This window comes from Oncorhynchus keta, chromosome 26 (assembly GCF_023373465.1).
Source record: "Oncorhynchus keta strain PuntledgeMale-10-30-2019 chromosome 26, Oket_V2, whole genome shotgun sequence".
NCBI lineage: Eukaryota > Metazoa > Chordata > Actinopteri > Salmoniformes > Salmonidae > Oncorhynchus > Oncorhynchus keta.
This window is the reverse complement of record NC_068446.1, coordinates 10343214-10364873: the sequence shown is the minus strand read 5'-3', so window position 1 is coordinate 10364873 and position 21660 is coordinate 10343214. Positions and strand designations below refer to the sequence as shown.

At 40.2% G+C, this 21660-nt stretch overlaps 1 protein-coding gene across 1 annotated transcript in view; it reads left to right on the top strand.

Moving 5' to 3' along the window:
* The window catches only part of adgrl4 (adhesion G protein-coupled receptor L4), a 31144-nt gene extending 10589 nt beyond the window's left edge, over nucleotides 1-20555 (top strand). The window contains exons 4-16 of the mRNA XM_035736916.2: nucleotides 749-898; nucleotides 1186-1256; nucleotides 1574-1753; nucleotides 2033-2216; nucleotides 15973-16086; nucleotides 16333-16532; nucleotides 16880-17059; nucleotides 17848-18051; nucleotides 18280-18500; nucleotides 18588-18654; nucleotides 18921-19012; nucleotides 19306-19474; nucleotides 19744-20555. Of these exons, the coding sequence (XP_035592809.1) occupies nucleotides 749-898; nucleotides 1186-1256; nucleotides 1574-1753; nucleotides 2033-2216; nucleotides 15973-16086; nucleotides 16333-16532; nucleotides 16880-17059; nucleotides 17848-18051; nucleotides 18280-18500; nucleotides 18588-18654; nucleotides 18921-19012; nucleotides 19306-19474; nucleotides 19744-19806 (1895 nt within the window). The 3' untranslated portion in view covers nucleotides 19807-20555. The remainder of the gene's footprint in view (nucleotides 1-748; nucleotides 899-1185; nucleotides 1257-1573; nucleotides 1754-2032; nucleotides 2217-15972; nucleotides 16087-16332; nucleotides 16533-16879; nucleotides 17060-17847; nucleotides 18052-18279; nucleotides 18501-18587; nucleotides 18655-18920; nucleotides 19013-19305; nucleotides 19475-19743) is intronic.
* The last annotated feature ends 1105 nt before the right edge of the window (nucleotides 20556-21660 follow it).

Sequence of the window (21660 nt, the reverse complement as noted above, 5' to 3'; positions counted from 1 at the left end):
CTGACCAAGGCCATTCTCCCCCGATTGCTCAGTTTGGCCAAGCTCTAGGACAAACCTCGGTGGTTCCAAACTTCTTCCATTTAAGAATGATGGAGGCCACTGTGTTCTTGGGGACCTTCAAAGCTGCAGACATTTTTTGGTACTCTTCCCCAGATCTGTGCCTCGACACAATCCTGTCTCGGCGCTCTATGGACAACCTCATGGCTTTGTTTTTGCTCTGACATGCATTGTCAACTGTGGGACCTTATATAGACAGGTATGTGCCTTTCCAAATCATGTCCAATCAATTGAATTTACCACAGGTGGACTCTAATCAAGTTGTAGAAACATCTTAACAATGATCAATGGAAATAGGATGCACCTGAGCTCAATTTCGAGTTTCATACCAAAGGGTCTGAATACTTATGTGAATAAGGTATTTCTGGTTTTTATTTGTAATAAAATGTGCAAACATTTCTAAAAACCTGTTTTTGCTTTGTCATTATGGGGTATTGTGTGTACATTGATGAGGAAAAACACAATTAAATCCATTTTAGAATAAGGCTGTAACGTAACAAAATGTGGAAAAAGTAAAGGGGTCTGAAAACCTTCCGAATGCACTGTATATGTCCGTTTTTTTTCTCAACATTACAATACATATTTAAGAAACTGATATTCAAGATTTTTTCTCAGTTTGAAAATGTCATTCATCAGGGCCTATTTTATGTCTTTCATTAAAAAAATACCCTGTTATTCTTTTTACTATTAGATATTGATGAATGCAAGAACGACCAAATCTGTGGGCCATTCTCACATTGCACAAACACAAATGGATCTTTCTCTTGCACCTGCCAAAGAGATTACATTTCTACTTCAGGCACTAAGCGATTTCATACAGAGAATGGGATAATATGTCAAGGTAAGCCTATCAATTCACCCTCAAAATTTTGAAACCAAAGTTGAGGGAATTGGGAGGATACATTACTAAAATTATGCGAGGTTACCATATTATATAAAATCTTAATAAACAAATTGTGAGCAGTGTTATCTTAATTATCTTTTAAAAATTAAATATGTAACAATTTTGGTATGTCCTGGTGATATCATAGTTGTAAATATTGAAATATTGTTAAACAAACAAGCAATTTTGAGGTTACTCTAGCAGACTGTTAAATTAATATGATGATTCCATATGTTGTATTCCAGAACATCCCAAGAAAAATTGTCATGACAATGTTGTGTGCCTAACACAAAGTGTCAACAGAACACTTGAATATGTAAGTATTCCAACAAATGAACTAGGAAGGTAGTACCACTTATAATATATAATAGGACACCGCCCTCTGTTGGTCACTATATAGATATTTAATTGGTACATGTGTTTATCAATCAGGATCTCCTATTAGGAATATATGTTAATATCCATGTGTAGAAATGTGCATAGGTCTGAACACTTTTTGTGGGAATAACTTAGTTTAATTGTCTGATTTGCTTTAAGATTTAGTAGACATTTTTAAATTCACCATCCTATTTATCCTATTTGGAGAGGAGGCATCCATTGGAGCTTACTTAATCTTGTCTCTTCCATTTGTAGATCAGAAATCTTACAGATCTTCAGAGCCTGCTGGTGGAGATTGAAAAACAGACGTCGGGAGAGCTGACGTCGGTGGATGTGATCTCCTATGTGGAGGCCCTCTCTCAATCGGCCTCGCTGATGAGCTCTGGGGAGAGGAATCAAACCACCAAACCAGCCGTGACCAAAGCAACTCTCAGAGTAATCTTTATTTCCACTAGCATTGTTATTGCTTTTTTTAGAAGAAGGATACTAAATGTTCTTGGCCTAATATATATATATATATATATATATATATATATATATATATATATATATATATATATGGTTTCTGTCATCATTTGTAAGGCTACTTAAACGTTGCTGCGTTTACATTAAAACAGAGAAAGGGTTGTTCAATCCATGAAAATAAACAGTATGATTTGTCTTGTTTCTTGATATTCATAAATGCTTTTGTTTGCCTTCCTTTCTATTCCACAGACATTTTTACATGTGGTGAACAATTTGGTTGAGAAGGATGAGTTGGTGGCCTGGAACAGACTCAAAGAGGAGCACCGGGACCACACCATAACCAAACTCTTACACACAGTGGAGGAGAGTACTTTGACACTGGCCAGGAAATATAAAGCGACAACTGAGATTGAGATCAAAGAGAAAGAAATGGGTAAGAAGAGCACCACACCCATGTCTCTTAGCACGGACACACCTGTAGAAGTTGTCGGCCGAGAGCAGGGGCATTTCTATGATTTAAGGACATTGGGGGCTTAGCCCAAAGCCAGAGATGGAACACTAGTAGGGTAAAAAAGAAAAAAATTAACAGCTAAATGCATAAATCTGCATAAATCTGGTGCACTTTGAGATGAAAATTGAGAGATTAGATATATATTAAGAATTTGTACAAAAAACAAATGATTAAAATAACTAGAAAAGTACATTTCCTGAAGAAAATGTGGTGTGCATGCTAGCTTGTGAAGGATTGATTAATTGAGAGGATAGGATAGCCTGAACATGTGAAAGTTGGTTTGGTGTCTCTAGCGTGAACGTTTCAAGAGTTACTAATGGTGGGTTATTTTATTCAAATCTTTGCAAATGTATGTAGTTATAGTTTATGAAAGTGTTTAAGAATTTGAAGTCAGGATAGCCTTAACATCTGAATGTTGGTTTGGTGTCTCTAGCTTGAACAGTTCAAGAGTTACAGTTGGTGAGTTATTTGATGCTAATTTCATACATATTTTTATAGTTTCAGTTGATACGTTTTTTTCTGAATCGTAAGTGAGGATAGCCCTAACATGTGAAAGTTGTTTTGGTGTCAACAGTTACTGCTGGGGAATTATTTCATGTAAATGTGTGCAAATGTATAGAATTATAGTTCATTTACGTAAGTATAGTTGAATTTAACGTTAGGATAGCCTGGACATGTGAAAGTTGGTTTGGTGTCTCTAGCTTTAACGGTTCAAGAGTTACTGTCGGTGAGTTATTTTATGCTCATTTATATAGTTATAGTTGATAAAGATCTTAAATAATTTGAAGTTAGGAAAGCCTGAATGTTTTAAAGTTGATCTTACCAAGCCTACCTACATGAATGCCTACAAAAAGGCATAGCCTCTTGTAATTAATGTTAAAAAACCACAAGTATGCATATTGGATTTAGACATTAGATTGCAGGCAATAAGATGCACCAGACAAATTGGGAAGAAATGTAATAATAAAAGAAGTATAAGGAATAACATTACTGTTCTTTCTGACAAGCATATCCTATAATATGAAAGACAATCATAAGTCATGGGAATTGGTCCACTGACTTACATCAACTAGTGTGAAATAAATATATGAAACAGACCATCTCCTGAAGACAACATGGCATAACATAAACCTGCCCAGGGCTACACCCAAATTAGGCTGTCTATCTATTTTCCCTACTCCCCCCATAGGACAAAACATATACTCCTGGGTTCACAATCTCTTTGTCAATGTGCCATCTTCAACCAAATGTGTGCCTGTCCAGTTACCTGGGGGGGTAATTCCAAAAAGATGGTTTAACAAATTCAGGATTCCCTGAACATATCCAGCTTACCTTAACCAGATGAGGGAGATTTCCTGGTTCCAGAATGGCTGCCTCTCCTTGAAGTAATTAGACTAACCAAAGTACAGATTGGTCGATCTGACAATTGGCGCGTGCACACAACATTCAAAAAGGTCCTCATGCCGATGACATAAAAGTACATAGATATGGAGTCAAAAGACAGAGCCCAATAAGTCCACAACAAGAAACACTTGTAACAACATACAACAAATATGTTCACTTATTTACCCCAAAATAGTAATATAGCCACCACAGCAAAATACAGCATGACAGAAAATTGCAAACAGAGTAAATGTGTAAGTGAACCGGCACTATTCCAATATCTAAATAGGCCTAATTTACACATGGGTGATTAGTAATAAAGCTTTCACTTTATAGAGCACTTTTATTGCCACGTTGGTGATATTACATGTGAAGGCTATATACCATTACATTTACATTTACATTACATTTAAGTCATTTAGCAGACGCTCTTATCCAGAGCGACTTACAAATTGGTGCATTCACCTTATGACATCCAGTGGAACAGCCACTTTACAATAGTGCATCTAAATCTTTTAAGGGGGGGTGAGAAGGATTACTTTATCCTATCCTAGGTATCCCTTAAAGAGGTGGGGTTTCAGGTGTCTCCGGAAGGTGGTGATTGACTCCGCTGTCCTGGCGTCGTGAGGGAGTGTGTTCCACCATTGGGGAGCCAGAGCAGCGAACAGTTTTGACTGGGCTGAGCGGGAACTGTACTTCCTCAGTGGTAGGGAGGCGAGCAGGCCAGAGGTGGATGAACGCAGTGCCCTTGTTTGGGTGTAGGGCCTGATCAGAGCCTGGAGGTACTGAGGTGCCATTCCCCTCACAGCTCCGTAGGCAAGCACCATGTTCTTGTAGCGGATGCGAGCTTCAACTGGAAGCCAGTGGAGAGAGCGGAGGAGCGGGGTGACGTGAGTGAACTTGGGAAGGTTGAACACCAGACGGGCTGCGGCGTTCTGGATGAGTTGTAGGGGTTTAATGGCACAGGCAGGGAGCCCAGCCAACAGCGAGTTGCAGTAATCCAGACGGGAGATGACAAGTGCCTGGATTAGGACCTGCGCCGCTTCCTGTGTGAGGCAGGGTCGTACTCTGGGGATGTTGTAGAGCATGAACCTACAGGAACGGGCCACCGCCTTGATGTTAGTTGAGAGCGAGGGTGTTGTCCAGGATCACGCCAAGGTTCTTAGCGCTCTGGGAGGAGGACACAATGGAGTTGTCAACCGTGATGGCGAGATCATGGAACGGGCAGTCCTTCCCGGGAGGAAGAGCAGCTCCGTCTTGCCGAGGTTCAGCTTGAGGTGGTGATCCGTCATCCACACTGATATGTCTGCCATATATATATACCAATATATAAATTGTGGTAGCCTATGTCACAATTGCATTGGTAGGCCCATTCCACAGCCTCTGTATGAGGAATACAAATTGATTGAATTCAGAGTGCTTTTCATGACAACACGGGCAACAATATAATAACAATATAATATATAATATAATAATAATATAATAGTGGCTGTTCCACTGGATGTCATAAGGTGAATGCACCAATTTTAAGTCGCTCAGCGTCTGCTAAATGACTTAAATGTAATGTAAATGTAATATCTTCTACGTTTAGTTTTAACACCAGAAATGTAAAACTTTTTTTTATCATGTTGCCTAGTGTTGTTCATTTGAGATTAGCAAAACATCGCTGGCAGTCAATTGACCACAGCCAACAGTGCCTGCAATTCTGTAAAAGTTCTCCTTGATTATATGGACAGGTTCATGGCCAAAAAAGTATTCAATGCGAAGCAGACTCTTCTTATGGCTCTACACACAGTTGCCTTTCCAAATCGTTCTGCATCACCCAAATTGTACAGGAAACTTTGTGGGGGGAAAATCACTAAGTAATGCACAGAGTTTTTAGGCCTATAGCAGTCAAAGCAAAACTGTATTGGGTTACATTGGTTATGTAGGGGATGAGTAATTTGAAAGACAATAGCAAGGAATTTCTCTAATCTCAAATCTGGCCTGCCGCCTTCAAACTAACCCCAGCCAACCAGAGGCTGCAAGCTGTTTTTGTTGTTTCTATAAGTACCTTACATTTGTTGTGATTTTAATTTGATTCGATTTATTTGCCACAACTACACGTGGACATAATTAATTTTAAATAATCTAGGATGACACAAAAAGGATACACCTAAATTTACAGTTTAAGTAGATTATATTGATTATGCCCAAAAGATACCCTACATTTAATCCATTGATTTAATATACTATATTTTCGGGGCAATCCAAACTGCTCCTTTTAACAAATTCCACTCCCTAAACCACCTCACTCACTTGAAGAAAAGTGTTTATCGTTACGTTACAGTAGGTGGCAGAACCTCTTAAACCCCACAGAAGAAGCCAAAAAGCCTTCAACAGGAAGTTACCATCCATCCTTCGTATGCTAGCTTGGTAGCTAGCTCAAGCTGGCTAACATTAGCCACACCTCATGCTCTTTACAGACATTGTGGCCATGTTATCTAGTGGGAACCCCGTTTGCATGACAGGCTCTGGTGCCTTCCTGCCGTGGGCTCAAAACAAAAGAGAAAATCATACATGTAGTTGTGTAGTACCTCATCTGTTCTCCTTTGTGATTTGTCAACTTTTCACCACCTTGGCTATGTGCTAGCGCGCTCGGTGACTGACATCTGGAATCAATTTATTTGAGATTTTTCTCGCTATATACACTGTATCTACAAAAGTATGTGGACACCCCTTCAAATTTGTGGATTTGGCTATATCAGCCATACCTGTTGCTGACAGATGTATAAAATCGAACACACAGGCATGCAATATCCATAGACAAACATTGGCAGTAGATTGGCCTTACTGAAGAGCTCAGTATCTTTCAACGTGGCACCATCATAGGATGCCACCTTTCCAACAAGGCGGTTTGTCAAATTTCTGCCCTGCTAGAGCTGCTCCAGTCAACATGGCTCAGCTGCGAAGTGGTAGTCTACACAAGCTTACAGAACAGGACTGCCAAGTGCTGAGGCTCGTAGTGCATAAAAATTGTGGGACAACCTCCATATCAATACCCATGATTTTTTAAATTAGATATTTGACGAGCATGTGTCCACATACTTTTTGTCATGTAGTGTAGCTACTGGATTTCCCTGACGCTCCCTCGGCCCGGTGAAGTGCCCGCCTCCCCTCGCTTTGGTATCTGACACAGCCTGCACTCTTTTAAAAGTTTTACCATCGGATTGGCCCCCGCCATCAATCTGTAACACGGAACCCAAACCGGCTGTGCGCGTGCGCCATCATGCATAAATGTATTTTGTCCCCCCACACCAAACGTGATCACGACAAGCAGGTTAAAATATCAAAACAAACATTACATTAATTTGGGGACTGGTCGAAAAGCATTAAACATCAATGGCAATTTAGCTAGCACTTGCTAGCTAATTTGCCCTATTTAGCTAGCTTGCTGTTGCCAGCTATTATTATTTTATTTTTTTTACCCCCTTTTTCTCCCCAATTTCATGGTATCCAATTGTTAGTAGCTACTATCTTGTCTCATCGCTACAACTCCCGTACGGGCTTGGGAGAGACAAAGGTCGAAAGTGATGCGTCCTCCGATACACAACCCAAACAATCCGCACTGCATCTTAACACAGCGCGCATCCAACCCGGAAGCCAGCCGCACCAATGTGTCGGAGGAAACACCGTACACCCGTTGCCAGCTAATTTGTCCTGGGATATAAACACTGAGTTGTTATTTTACCTGAAATGCACAAGGTCCTCTACTCCGACAATTAATCCACACATAAAATGGTCAACCGAATCATTTCTAGTCATCTCTCCTCCTTCCAGACTTTTTCATCTTTGAACTTATATGGTGATTGGCATCAAAATGTTCATAGTATTAAAACGATGACCAGCAACAAAGTTTGTTTTTCAATCACCCACTTGGGTATAATCAATGAGGAGATGGCACGTGGGTACCTGCTTCTATAAACCAATGAGGAGATGGGAGAGGCAGGACTTTCAGTGCGATCTGCTTTAGAAATAGAATAGTTCTATTTTAGCCTTTGGCAACGCAGACGCTCGCGAGCAGTGTGGGTGCAATAATTGAATAACATAGATAGTAGTCAGGGTATTAGTCTGCTCTCTCTTTGCTTTTCATCTGCGTTTATGTTTTAGTTCTGTTATGTTGTGTTCTAGCTGGTTTCCAGAAGTTGTGCTCTAGCTTGCCGACGATAAACGTGGGGATTTGCTAGGCTGGCTAGGCTAATACCTAGTTGGCGAAATAGCTAACATTAGCTGGCTGGCTAAGATAACTTTATATAGCTACCATTCTTTGATAACTGGATTACTTTAATGTAGCTGTAAACTAGGTGTTTATAGTGACTGGCTGATTCATTCAGTGCTAACGTCAGCAGGCTGACTAATAGAGCTAACGTTAGCAGGCTAGTTGGCTAGTAACCTTGCAAGTTTATTTCTAACAATAAATTCATAAAGCATTTGCTTTTTTTAAATTGGCTGAAAATGTAATTGAACCAGCATGGGTGCAATGAGTGCAAAATATTTGGTTTAATTTGAAGTTATACATTTGAAGTTATTTCTGTTGGAGTTTATGTTATGGTGAATAGGCTTGCTTGCCAGGTCCTTCATATTACATCACATTCCAGAAAAACATTTTCAGAAAAGTGAGGTGTAACTTTGCATTGGGTCTTTGCATGTGCATACTAGTGCAAATCCATATGTTAAGTGGGGTGACATTTATGCTACCCAACCTTTAATGACAGAATATATTTGAAACTTAACGCACATTAACTTTTATATGACAAATAAAATAATAATTATGATATAATTATTTTATCTATAGGTGTGAAAAGGTGTTCATGCATTGATAAGCACACCAAAGACGGCATTAATGATAAGAAGTAAAATGAAGATGGCACTTCTAAAAGCCTATTGCACACCATAGGCTCCTTCTTCATTTTGATTTCAGCACAAATGTTCTAGCCTGGATTTTGAATCGTGCATGGAAAAAGTGGATCATTCAACGAAGACGTTGGACCTTGTTAGTTACCTTAGTTATCTAGTAAAACAATGGTCAAATCAACACGTTTGAAAATGTTTCTCGCTTTTAGTTTTCTCGGCTGTTCATGCACCAGATTGGAATTAAACTTTTTTGTTCAAGTAAGTAACGTTTCTACTTTCCTTAATTTCTGTGTAGTTTTACTTGTGTAATGTCAACAAGGACAATAATGCAAGCTAGCTAGCCAACCATAGCCAGCTAATTAACGTTCCTTGTCTATCTAGCTTGTTAACGTTAGCTAGCTAAAAACATTAACATGGCCGTTGCTAGCTAGCTAAATGCTGTTAAGTTGCTATCTTATTGTGTCCTTGCTAGCCAAGTTACTTAGCTAGCTAGCTTACTAACGTTAGATGGCTTGCTAATGTTAGTTAATGTTGTTAGCTAGCTAGTTAACTAAGATGATATGTACATTCAGAGGAGAAAATAGCCCCTTTATTCATGTAGCTAATCTGGTACGGGTGGTAGGGAAGGGAAATATTTTAACATAGTGTGCCATTTCTAATAATTTTTAATCCTACATTTTGTAGCTTTGGTTTCTGCTGTAATGGGTGCCAAGGACCTGAAGTCGACGGTGTGGCGGATGCTATCTTGTACCATCTTGCCATCGCCACAAACTGGATAATTGCATGCTGCTACTGGACAGTATGTTGTCCAACTCACTTTGCACATGGGAAAACAATGTCCACTATGGATATCCATGTGGGCAATGTAATCATTTGTTATATATTGTTTATGTACAATGTCACTTATTTGATTGCTTTACTGAATCACTTTGATTACTGTCACTTTTTTTTGCCATTGCACTGTCGAAAAATGTATTTTAATTTATTTATTTGTCGTCACCTGTTGATCACCTGTTTGTTGATCCAGGGAACCAGGACTGGCCTTAGTTATCGTATATGTTTTGGACACACATAATCAAACTGAAAAAATTGTTGCCCCCGGCTGTAGTGTCGGGAGAAGGGTGGCTGGGTCATGTGAGAAAAGTGTCACGCCAGCGGGAGGAACATGGCTGCAACCTATCAGGAGTTCCCCGTCAATGAGGACGATGGGCAAAAAGAGCTGTTACAAGGCACCTGACAACGTCCTTCCGAATGCCCATGGCTAACTGGGTTGTTGTTCAACACGACGTGCCATTCCATAATGGCTGCTGTGGCTACTGCTTGCGAGCTAGCATGTTTAAAAAACAGCAGTTGTTCAGCCTTCTCAGTGTAACAGTTGAGATAATGGGATAATTCAGAGTACAACGCATTTCTCATCCGGATATCTCATGCCAACTCTGCAGTGTCTTAATCTACACAGGAAGCCTGTCCGACCCTAGTGCGTCTGTAAGCCAGCTGGTCGGCTCTGCTTGCTAACGTACAACTTGCAATTAAAAAATTATTCGACCATCAAAAGGTTTGGGGCTGGAGTAAAAACATATGGGGTTGATGTCCCAGAAGCCCACACTGTACAACTTTTCCCTTTAAATTGACAGCATTATGCTGGCTCCGGAGTTGCCAGCTTAGTACCGCAATATAACTTTACAGCAGAGATGCTGTAATATATTTTACAATACTATTTTCCTTATTGTAAAACATTACTGCAGTAGAAATATCTGTTATAAAGCAACATTACAGTATTAAGCTGGAAATTCTAGTGCCAGTATAATGCTGTAAATGTACAGTGTAATTCTCCCTGAAATCTAAATGTGTAAAACAAAAACATACAGTTGATGTTGAAAGTTTTATACATACACTTAGGTTGGAGTCACTAAAAGTTGTTTTTCAACCGCTCCACAACCGCTGCCAAAACTATAGTTTAATTCACTGTATGACAATTCCAGTGGGTCAGAAGTTTACATACACTATGTTGACTGTGCCTTTAAATAGCTTGGAAAATACCAGAAAATGATGTCATGGCTTTAGAAGCTTCTGATAGGCTAATTGACGTCATTTGAGTCAATTGGAGGTGTACCTGTGGATGTATTTCAAGGCCTACTTTAAAACTCAGTGCCTCTTTGCTTGACATCATGGGGAAATAAGCCAAGAATAATAAGCCCAAAAAATGGTAGACCATTACAAGTCTGGTTCATCCTTGGGAACAATTCCAAATGCCTGAAGGTACCACTTTCATCTTTACAAACAATAGTACGAAAGTATAAACACCATGGGACCACGCAGCCATCATACCGCTCAGAAAGGATATGCGTTCTGTCTCCTAGAGATTAACGTACTTTGGTGCAAAAAGTGCAAATCAATCCCAGAACAAAGGACCTTGTGAAGATGCTGGAGGAAACAGGTACAAAAGTATCTGTATCCACAGGAAAACAAATCCTATATCGACATAACCTGAAATTCCGCTCAGCGAGGAAGAAGCCACTGCTGCAAAACTGCCATAAAAAAAGCCAGACTACGAATTGCAACTGCACATTTTTACATGAAATACATTTAATCAAATTGGTGACAACATATTAACATAATTGACAATGAAGTAACAACAGTTAACACATAAGAGCACCAAATAAGAGCATCATTAGAACACTCATTTATAAACTATATTGTGTGCCTGTGCATTGGAGATGTGGGGGAGAGAGAGACAAAGAGAGAGAGAGAGATGGAGTTAAAATTGGGATTGGCTACAATCCTAGATCTATGATCAGGAGCAACTCTATTCTGGGTATGGTGTTTCAGAGGTGGTGAAACACACAACGGGGCAGTTTGGGCAGGAGAGCATCCAGGAGGGAGAAGTCAGTGCAGCATCAAGCGTTCCCCATGAGTTGCAATAACAATCCTCCTAATTTCTGATTTGTTAGCTCTTCTCACCCCTAGGACAACCATAGAAAAATAAAGAATACAGTATAATGAGAGACAGAGCCCACCAGGGCTGTTACTCTGTGGGTAAAAAGAAAGATGACAAGGGACAGATCAAGAATGTGTGTGTGTGTGTGTGTGTGTGTGTGTGTGTGTGTGTGTGTGTGTGTGTCTGTACTTACCACACTAGAGGGCTTCATTCAAACTCAGTGAGCTCTTGGAATTATTGGGGTTATTGGTTAGAGCGTTGGGCCAGTAACCAAAAAGTTGCTGGATCCAATCCCTGAGCTGACAATGTAAAAATGTGTCATTCTGAACAAGGAAGTTAACCCACTGCTCCCAGGTAGGCTGTCATTGTAAATAAGAATTTGTTCTTAACTGACTTGCCTAGTTAAATAAAAACATGTGTTTGACCCTCATGTTTCCTGAGCTGAAATAAAAGATCCCAGAGTTTTCCATATGCACAAAAAGCTCTCAAATTTTGTCCACATATTTGTTTAAATCCCTGTTAGTGAACATTTCTTCCTTGCCAAGCTAACCCATCCACCTGTCAGTTGTGGAATATGGAGAAGCTGATTAAACAACACGATCATTACACTGGTGCACCTTGTGCTGGGGGACAATAAAAGGCAGCTTTAAAATGTGCAATTTTGTCACACATCACAATGCCACAGATGCCTTAAGTTTGAGGGTGCATGCAATTGGCATGCTGACAGCAGGAATGCCCACCAGAGTTGTTGTCAGAGAATTGAATGCTAATTTCTGTACCAAAAGCCGCGTCCAACGTCGTTTTAGAGAATTTGGCAGTACGTCCAACCGGCCTCACAACTACAGACCACGTGTAACCACACCAGCCCAGGACCTCCACATCCGGCTTCTTCACCTGCGGAATCGTCTGAGACCAGCCCCCCGATAGCTGATGGAACTGTGGGTTTGCACAACTGAAGAATTTCTGCACAAACTGTCAGAAACCATCTCAGGGAAGCTCATCTGTGTGCTCATCATCCTCACCAGGGTCTTTACCTAACTGCAGTTTGGCGTTGTAACCAACTTCAGTGGGTAAATGCTCACTTTCGATGGCTACTGGCACACTGGAGAAGTGTGCTCTTCATGGATGAATCCCGGTTTCAACTGATGGCGTCATGTGTTCGAGCGGTTTGCTGATGTCAATATTGTGAACAGAGTGCCCCATTGTGGCGGTTAGGTTATGGTATGGGCAAGCATAAGCAATGGTTAACAAACACAATTACATTTTATCGATGGCAATTTGAATGCACAGAGATACTTTGACAAGATCCTGAGGCCCATTGTCGTGCCATTCATCCGCCGCCTTCACCTCATGTTTCAGCATGATAATGCACGGCCCCATGTCGCAAGGATCTGTACACAATTCCTAGCTGAAAATGTCCCAATTCTTCCATGACCAGCATACTCACCCGACATTTCACCCATTGAACATGTTTGGGATGTTCTGCATCGACGTGTACAACAGTGTGTTCCAGTTTCCGCCAATATCCAGCAACTTTGCACAGCCATTGAAGAGGAGTGGGACAACATTCCACAGACCACAATCAACAGCCTGAACAACTCTACACGAAGGAGATGTGTCATGCTACATGAGGGAAATGGTAGTAATACCAGATACTGACTGGTTTTCTGATCCACTCCACTAACTATTCTTTGAAGTTATCTGTGACCAACAGATGAATATCTGTATTCCCAGTGAAAATGTGTGAAATCCATAGATTAGGGCCTAGTTTATTTATTTCAATTGGCAGATTTCCTAATGAACTGTAACTCAGTAAAATATTTGAAATTGTTGCATGTGCATTTATATTTTCTGTGTAGTTTATGAAATCAATTGAGGCAATGAACAAATACAAATAAGACGACTAGATTCACCTATTTCAATTCAATAAAACATTGATATATACCAGACTCACAACATTTTCCTTTCTTTCTCTGCCACCAAATGTGTATATACTACTGGTAAAGCGAACAGGTTTGGCTAATACTGTAACATTATGCAACAAAGTTTGAGGGCATATATGAATACGGCTGAGAGCCGAACAGTGACAGGTTGTTGCCGTTCATGCTCTCCCCATTTAGCATACTGTATCACTGGACATCTAGATGGCTACCAATATTAGTAATTTCTTTTGTAGGCTGTTATCTTACTTGACATATAATCCTGGGAGGAAAAATGATTGGCCACGTTACTACCTACCTATGGTGACACTGTGATACAGCTCCCCAGTGAAATCACTTTAGATCGGAAAGCACCTCGATACAACACCCGTCATTCGCTGCAGCTGTGATTTATGTGTTAAATGCGGCCTTTCGATCATAATGTTGTGCCGGTAATATATTTTGAACTGCTAGAAACGAGCCATTTTCTCTGTAGTAATGGTGAAAACATAATGGTCACGAATCTGCACTCAGAGCCTGAGGGAGAGCGACGCCTATCATCACAACAATCGTTATCAGGGTGATTTGTTCTTTCACTAGGTATCACAGAAATATATTTATGAGCAATTTAGGGCAGACCGAAATGGCTTGTGTCAGCTTGAGCTAGCTTATTATAGCTAGCTAGCAAATGTAAGGCAGCTAGCTAGCTAGCTAGGAAAACATGTAGTAATTCAACATTGGTTAGCAATAAAGATAAACAAGTCAAGGTACCTTCCCAGCAGCTGCTGAAAATATTATTCCACTTCACAGCAGCTTCAAGAAGATATTTTACTAAAATAGTCTAGCTTTATATCTCACCTGACAGTATGAGGTTGGCACCTGAAACCGATCATTTGAATCTACAGTAGGAAAAATATATTACTGTAAAAAAGTACAGTATGTTGGATTATTTTTTACTCCAGGCTTCCAATTACAGGTAATAACACTATTTTCATAATTGTACCCATAAATCAGTGAAATCCACAGCAATAATGGTGTAAAACAGATTGACTTATTTTTTTCTGTGCATTCAGTGATTTACTGTTGACATGACTGAAAAGTATTTTGCAGGCCTAGTGGCCGATTGTACTTGGCACCTCTGAACAGAGTGCCAACCGTAATTTGCAAATTGACCTTCTCCAGATCCTTCAGGTTTCGGGGCTGTCGCTGGGCAATACGGACTTTCAGCTCCCTCCCAAAATGTTCTATTGGGTTCAGGTCTGGAGACTGGCGAGACCACTCCAGGACCTTGAGATGCTTTTTACGGAGCCACTCCTTAGTTGCCTTGGCTGTGTGTTTTGGGTTGTTGTCATGCTGGAAGACCCAGCCACGACCCATCTTCAATGCTCTTATTGAGGGAAGGAGGTTGTTGGCCAAGATTTTGCGATACATGGCCCATCCATCCTCCCCTCAATACGGTGCAGTCATCCTGTCCCCTTTGCAGAAAAGCAACCCCAAAGAATGATGTTTCCACCTCCATGCTTCACAGTTGGGATGGTGTTCTTGGGGTTATACTCATCCTTCTTTTTCCTCCAAACACCGCGAGTGGAGTTTAGACCACAAAGCTCTATTTTTGTCTCATTAGACCACATGACCTTCTCCCATTCCTCCTCTGGATCATCCAGATGGTCATTGGCAAACTTCAGACGGGCCTGGACATGCACTGGCTTGAGCAGGGGGACCTTGCGTGCGCTGCAGGATTTTATTCCATGACGGTGTAGTGTGTTACCTATGGTTTTCTTTGAGACTGTGGTCCCAGCTCTCTTTAGGTCATTGACCAGGTCCTGCCGTGTAGTTCTGGGCTGATCCCTCACCTTCCTCATTATCATTGATGCCCCGCGAGGTGAGATCTTGCATGGAGCCCCAGACCGAGGGTGACTGACCGTCATCTTGAACTTCTTCCATTTTCTAATAATTGCACCAACAGTTGTTGCCTTCTCACCAAGCTGCTTGCCTATTGTCCTGTAGCCCATCCCAGCCTTGTGCAGGTCTACAATGTTATCCCTGACGTCCTTACACAGCTCTCTGGTCTTGGCCATTGTGGAGAGGTTGGAGTCTGTTTTATTGAGTGTGTGGACAGGTGTCTTTTATACAGGTAACTACACCTGTTTGAACTCGTTAATACAGAAAAACGAACAGGTCTGTGAGAGCCGGAATTCTTACTCGTTGGTAGGTGATCAAATACTTATGTCATGCAATAAAATGCAAATGAATTACTTTTCTGGATTATTTTTTTTTGATTCCGTCTCACAGTTGAAGTGTACATGTGATAAAAAATTACAGACCTCTACATGCTTTGTAAGTAGGAAAAAATGCAAAATCGGCAGTGTATCAAATACTTGTTCTCCCCACTGTATTTAGTTAAAGTCAGTTTTATGCTGAAAAGTGTTTATATGTGTTAAGATCTTGGTTTATTGGAAATCTGTTCTCTATTGACGCAGATGCTATATTAATCAGATAATTATTATTCCACTCAACTGAATCATTTCTGTTATTTCATTTACAGAAATGAAACTCTACACTTTTGATGTCCAGCAAACAAAGAAAACAGAGCTCTCTGTCTCCATGGGAGGAGATCGTATCAACTTAAATCCTAAAAGGCAGAAGGGAAACAAAAATGGTAAGAGATCAGATTAAAGGGAAAAAACATTCACTATCACAACATTAAGACATTATTGTCAGCGAAAGATGCATTTAAATTAGATGATAATCTTATCAAAGTAACAAGTCAAATGTTATTGTTTTTGGAGGAACCTCTACATTTGTCAAATGTAGAACCAAACACTAGCACTTACTGTATCAACACCTGACATAAACTTCAATATTACTACATTCGAATTCAATCTTTTTTTTTTCTGTACATCAGGAAGTGTGTCCATAGTTTTCCTGCGGTATGACAGTGTCGGTGGCATCCTGAAACCAAACACTGACCCTGGTGTTACAGACTACACGAGCTACGCAGCAACAGGGGAAATCACTGTGAACTCTCGGGTGATAGCGGCTGCCATCAAACCTGCTGACATGTACCAGCTGGACCATGTGACCTTCACTCTCAGACACACAGAGGTATGTTTGCAGTCACGCAGACAGCCTAGACTCATCCATTAGCTCTCCAGTGGCAGACCGCAAACTTGTGACACACACACAAAATTCCAACACTCCTGTAAATCCTGTTTTGATGTCAATGGGAGATTTGTGTTACAATTTAAGTTAAGTTATGGAGAGTTGTGATTAATTTGTATGGCCATATGTTAGTTTAAAAGTGCATGAAGGCACGATATGGTCGTTCAGTATTTCCACAATCAAAAGGTAGCCATTTGTTTTACACCTTATTTATTTTGTACCTTTTTCAAAAACATATTTTGCCATAACATATCCAATTCCTATCCTATTTCATTCCCTTTCTTTTGAAGCCTATTGACACTAAAGATGATGTCACCAAATGTGCCTTTTGGGAGTACGATCCGGCCAGCATGCAGGGCCATTGGGCCACACAGGGCTGTGAGCAAACCCACGTCAACAGCACCACCACCACATGCTCCTGCAATCACCTCACACACTTCGCCATTCTTATGTCTTCTGGACGGGCCAACGTAAGTGTCCATACCATCCATATGAATGTATTCCAATCCCCTGTGGCTGTCTTGTTGGTGATCTGAACATCTTTCATGAAGGCCAAATGGAAGTGATTTTTAATAGAAAAGACAAGCTAACTTGTATTTAGATTTTTTTTAAAGGAGAGTGGAATTGCACCCTCTTTCATATTTTTTGTTGTTTATTCAGACAGCACATAAATATAGAGGGATATAGGGCAGGATAATAGAAAATGGTGATTGAACCCACAATCTTTTGGGCTCTATGCATAGTATTGCCGGCTATACCATTCAACCACACCTACTAGATTGTAGGTTTAACCTCTCAAACTCTGACGCCTTCCGGTGGCCTTTTCTAAACAACACATAATATTGTAAACTACCCTCATAAAGTACCGGGATACAGCAGGCCAAAAGAAAACTGAAATGTACAGCTTTTTTGTTTGAGGAAAAGAAGATTTGAAAGTCTAGGTTTGAAATAAAATATGTCCCCAATTACTGTTCCAAAAGGATAATAAAATATATTTTAAAAAATTAAGTTAATTGTTTACCTAATGGTGTCGCTCTAAACATGTGCAAATTCCCATAGGAACACACCCATTTGAAAAGCACAGGGCATTCTTATGACATTGCCAGCAGTAAGATGCGAGTTTGATTTCCAAAACCACAAGGGCTGAAGCTTTCGAATGATATGTCACTTTCTATTTTCTGACAACAACAAAACTAGGGGAGAAGCAGGGAGCTGTAAAAATGATTCACCTTTCCATTGTGTTGGTTCTTCTTTTCAGATGGCGGCCCACTACAACATTCTGACCAGGATCACTCAGCTGGGAATGATCATCTCAATCATCTGCCTGTCCATGTGCATCTTCACCTTCTGGTTCTTCAGTGAGATACAGAGTACCAGAACCACCATTCACAAGAACCTGTGCTGCAGCCTCTTCATGGCTGAGTTCATCTTTCTGGTCGGGATCAATATGAACACCCATAAAGTGAGCACTGACTGCACTTCGACTCCAGTAAATATTGAACAGTATATTCTTGAACATATAAAGACAGTATGTTGAATAAAGGGAACCTGTGTGTGTATTTGTGCCTCCGTCTGTATCTCATTTGCATTTGTTTACATGTGCAGTCACCCTTGCCTTATATGATTTCATAGATGGTAAGTCTGTCTAATTTGATAAAGGTCCATTTTGTTTCTCCTTCTCTGCCCTCAGCTATTCTGCTCTATCATTGCTGGGCTTCTCCATTATTTCTTCTTAGCGGCTTTTGCCTGGATGTGCATTGAGGGGATCCATCTGTACCTGATAGTGGTTGGTGTCATCTACAACAAAGGATTCCTGCATCGCAACTTTTACATCTTTGGATATGGAAGCCCTGCAGTGGTGGTGGCCATTTCGGCTACACTTGGCTCCAAGTATTATGGTACCAATAAAGTGTAAGTAGAAAAAGGGAGTGTGCTTGTTAGGTGTTGTTGTAGCACTACACACCGGCATGTGGTTAAATAATGTTTTATGTTTCAAAGGTGTTGGCTGAGCACAGAAAATAACTTTATTTGGAGTTTCATTGGGCCTGCGTGTTTGATTATCCTGGTAAGGTTCAACATTTTAATTTCATCATATTATTTTCAATACATTTTCACACATTTTATTTGACGTTCAAGAATTTCCTTTCTTTCAGAAATGTCTGGAAACACTGATTAAATCATTTTACAACATGTTATCATTTTGCATGTCAGTAATGGGTAACAAAGTTTGACATTCCACAATTACATCAAAAAAGTTGTTTACTCCAAAGAACATATTGCAGTAGTCCTAGGTTGTTTCTCATGGTTTTGTATGCGTCTATCCGGTCTAAGGTCAATCTCCTGGCTTTTGGAGTGATCATTTACAAAGTGTACCGACACACTGCTGTGAAGAAGCCAGAGATTAGCCATTACCAAAACATAAGGTAAGCTTGATAAAAACATCCCAAGAATGTATTGACTTCATGCCAAAGACCCAGTGTTTGTTGAGGAAAACTCAACATGTGTAAAAAAAAAAAAATTAAAAAAAAAGATTACTACAGTTAGTAAAATTGTCACACAGAAGTATTGAATATTGAGCAGATACTTTACGTTAGGGCAGAACTTGAGCTACAAACGTTAGCATTAAGCTGATTGTATGAGCCTTAGTTAAGCACACATACTGTACATCACGTCAGAATATGGCTCACAATGACAAAACCATATATGGTCCTTCCAGGTCCTGTGCTCGTGGTGCCCTTGCCCTTCTGTTCGTCCTGGGCGCCACCTGGACATTTGGCGTGTTGCACATTCTCAATGAGACTACCCTCACAGCCTATCTCTTCACCATTGCCAACGCTTTCCAAGGGATGTTCATCTTCATCTTCCTCTGTGTGTTGTCCAGAAAGGTAAAACCTTTCTCTAAAATAGGTTCATAATTATGGCCAGGGGTTTTTCCTGACCACATGACCTGACCAGGAGAAATGCAGGGCCCAGAGTTTGGCCTGGACATATCATATGGTCAGGAGATAAACAACGTCTGGCCCTATTTGTAATTACTTTAGCATTCCTTCATTTAATTTCTTTATTATAAAAATGTTGAAATATTTTACCTCATCCACACACTGAGGCTAACTAATGCGTGTAACACATTCCCCATTCCATTTGACTTTACCAGATCCAAGAGGAGTATTACCGGCTGTTCAAAAATGTGCCATGTTGTTTTGAGTGCCTGAGATGAACAAGGCTGCGAAATCCAGAGGGGCCATCATCGGCAAAAGTTACTGGGGGACTCTGGAGTCTTTTTTTAAAAGTAGAGTACAGCACTGCAATATCTTTACCCCAATGTATGCTTTGTTTACCAGGCAAAGAGAATAATAATGAGAACAGACTTGTTCAACTGATGTAAATTGTTCATGTAGCAAATAATGTGTTTAAATCTATCTAGTGTTTAAATCTATTTTGTCTTCTCGTAAGATTGACTTAAAGACTCTGGGAAATGACATTGCCACAAGCAGCACCACAGCTTTGCGATAAGTGAGATGTAAGACTTCTCTCTCACACACAGCAGTATCTGCGCATGTGCACGGGTTCGCTTCACCACGGGCCCAAAACAGCTGAGTTGTTGCTGAAATTGACCCACTATGCTTTTTACATCTACAGCACATCGCTGAGTCGACCTTAAATATTCTACATTTTGACTTGTAAGGAATTTTGGAGGGTTAGTTTTTTATCACTAAACATTTCACTGTCTTATCTTAAACCTAGAATCTTACTTCTGTTCTATTTTTATCTAATGACTGAGCATTCTCACATTACTTAACAGTTTCTCAGATACCTTATTAACTTGGTGCTCACCAGTTTGCACTTCTGTTTTCTATCAAAATCTCTCTTCATTGTTAGCAGTTCGAGGATAAGGGTAGTACACCAACACGGCATGGTATGTCCTATTAAGTATTTCCTTTTAATAAAGATTCTGCTTTTTCAGTATGTGTGTCATAAGTTTGTAAATTATTCAAGTTAGTCAAAAACAAATAAAAATGCATTCAAATATAGACATAATGACCTCTTCTGAAAGTTTTCCACTTTGTAAAACCTAAAGGTGTTTTCTTTATCTTCTCATCCCTTTAACAGTAGTTATTTGTGACCTGTTTCTGGAAACTAGGCGTATGTCGTGGGTCACTACTTCACAGGAGAGCCGTTTGCACCGAAAAAAGAAAAAAAAATCAAAACACGTTTTTTGGCTGGCTCGCTAGCTAACATTAGGTATATGCTCTCCACTTTCTGGAGGACCGAGTTTTAAAATGAGTGGGATTCGAGTATGATAGTTAAGGAGATGGAGAAAAAGCCTGTCTCTGGATTACATCTTCAAATAAGGGCAACCATGACATCCGACAGGGGATGCGTACATCCATGATGTATAAGATAGTCTAGCTAGCGACATTTACAGATATTACACATTTCTAATTTTAACAGTCTTTTCATTTCAAGTTAGTGTACTGTTAGCTAGCTAGCTAACATTAGCTGGCTAGCTTGCTAGCTAACATTACATGTATGATCTTGTTATTCGTATCTCAGAGCCATTTGCTTGACTAGTTATAGCCTAATGTTAGCTACCTAACATTGAACCTGGTTGGCTAGCTACCTGCAGATACATACAGGGTAGTAGCGTCATGAGTTGGATTATGTTTTATTGTTTACCTAGTTAAATGTCTTAACAAAAGACTCTCGTCTGAGTGTGCCAGAGTGCAGAATAACTGAATTTATGAACACTCAATACCCATTGAATAAGGCCGGTGTCAGTAAAAATCGGCAAAAAAGCGTAATTAAATTGTTGCCAGCAGCACAGTTGCAAGTTAACATACAGCCTAACCAGCTCTGCTAGGGTGTGTTAAATGGTCAGAGTGATCTGTTCTCTCATCATGTGTCTGGAAGTAACTAGCAAGCTAGCCAATTAGCCCATTAGCTTGGGTGCTTGACTGCTGTTATGAGGTTAAAACGTTTGAATCAACCCTTAGCCAAAGCGTCCAGTGTGATCTCTGAACACTCCGAGAGCAAAACACTCTGAATTTACAAACGGACAATCTGACAGCAA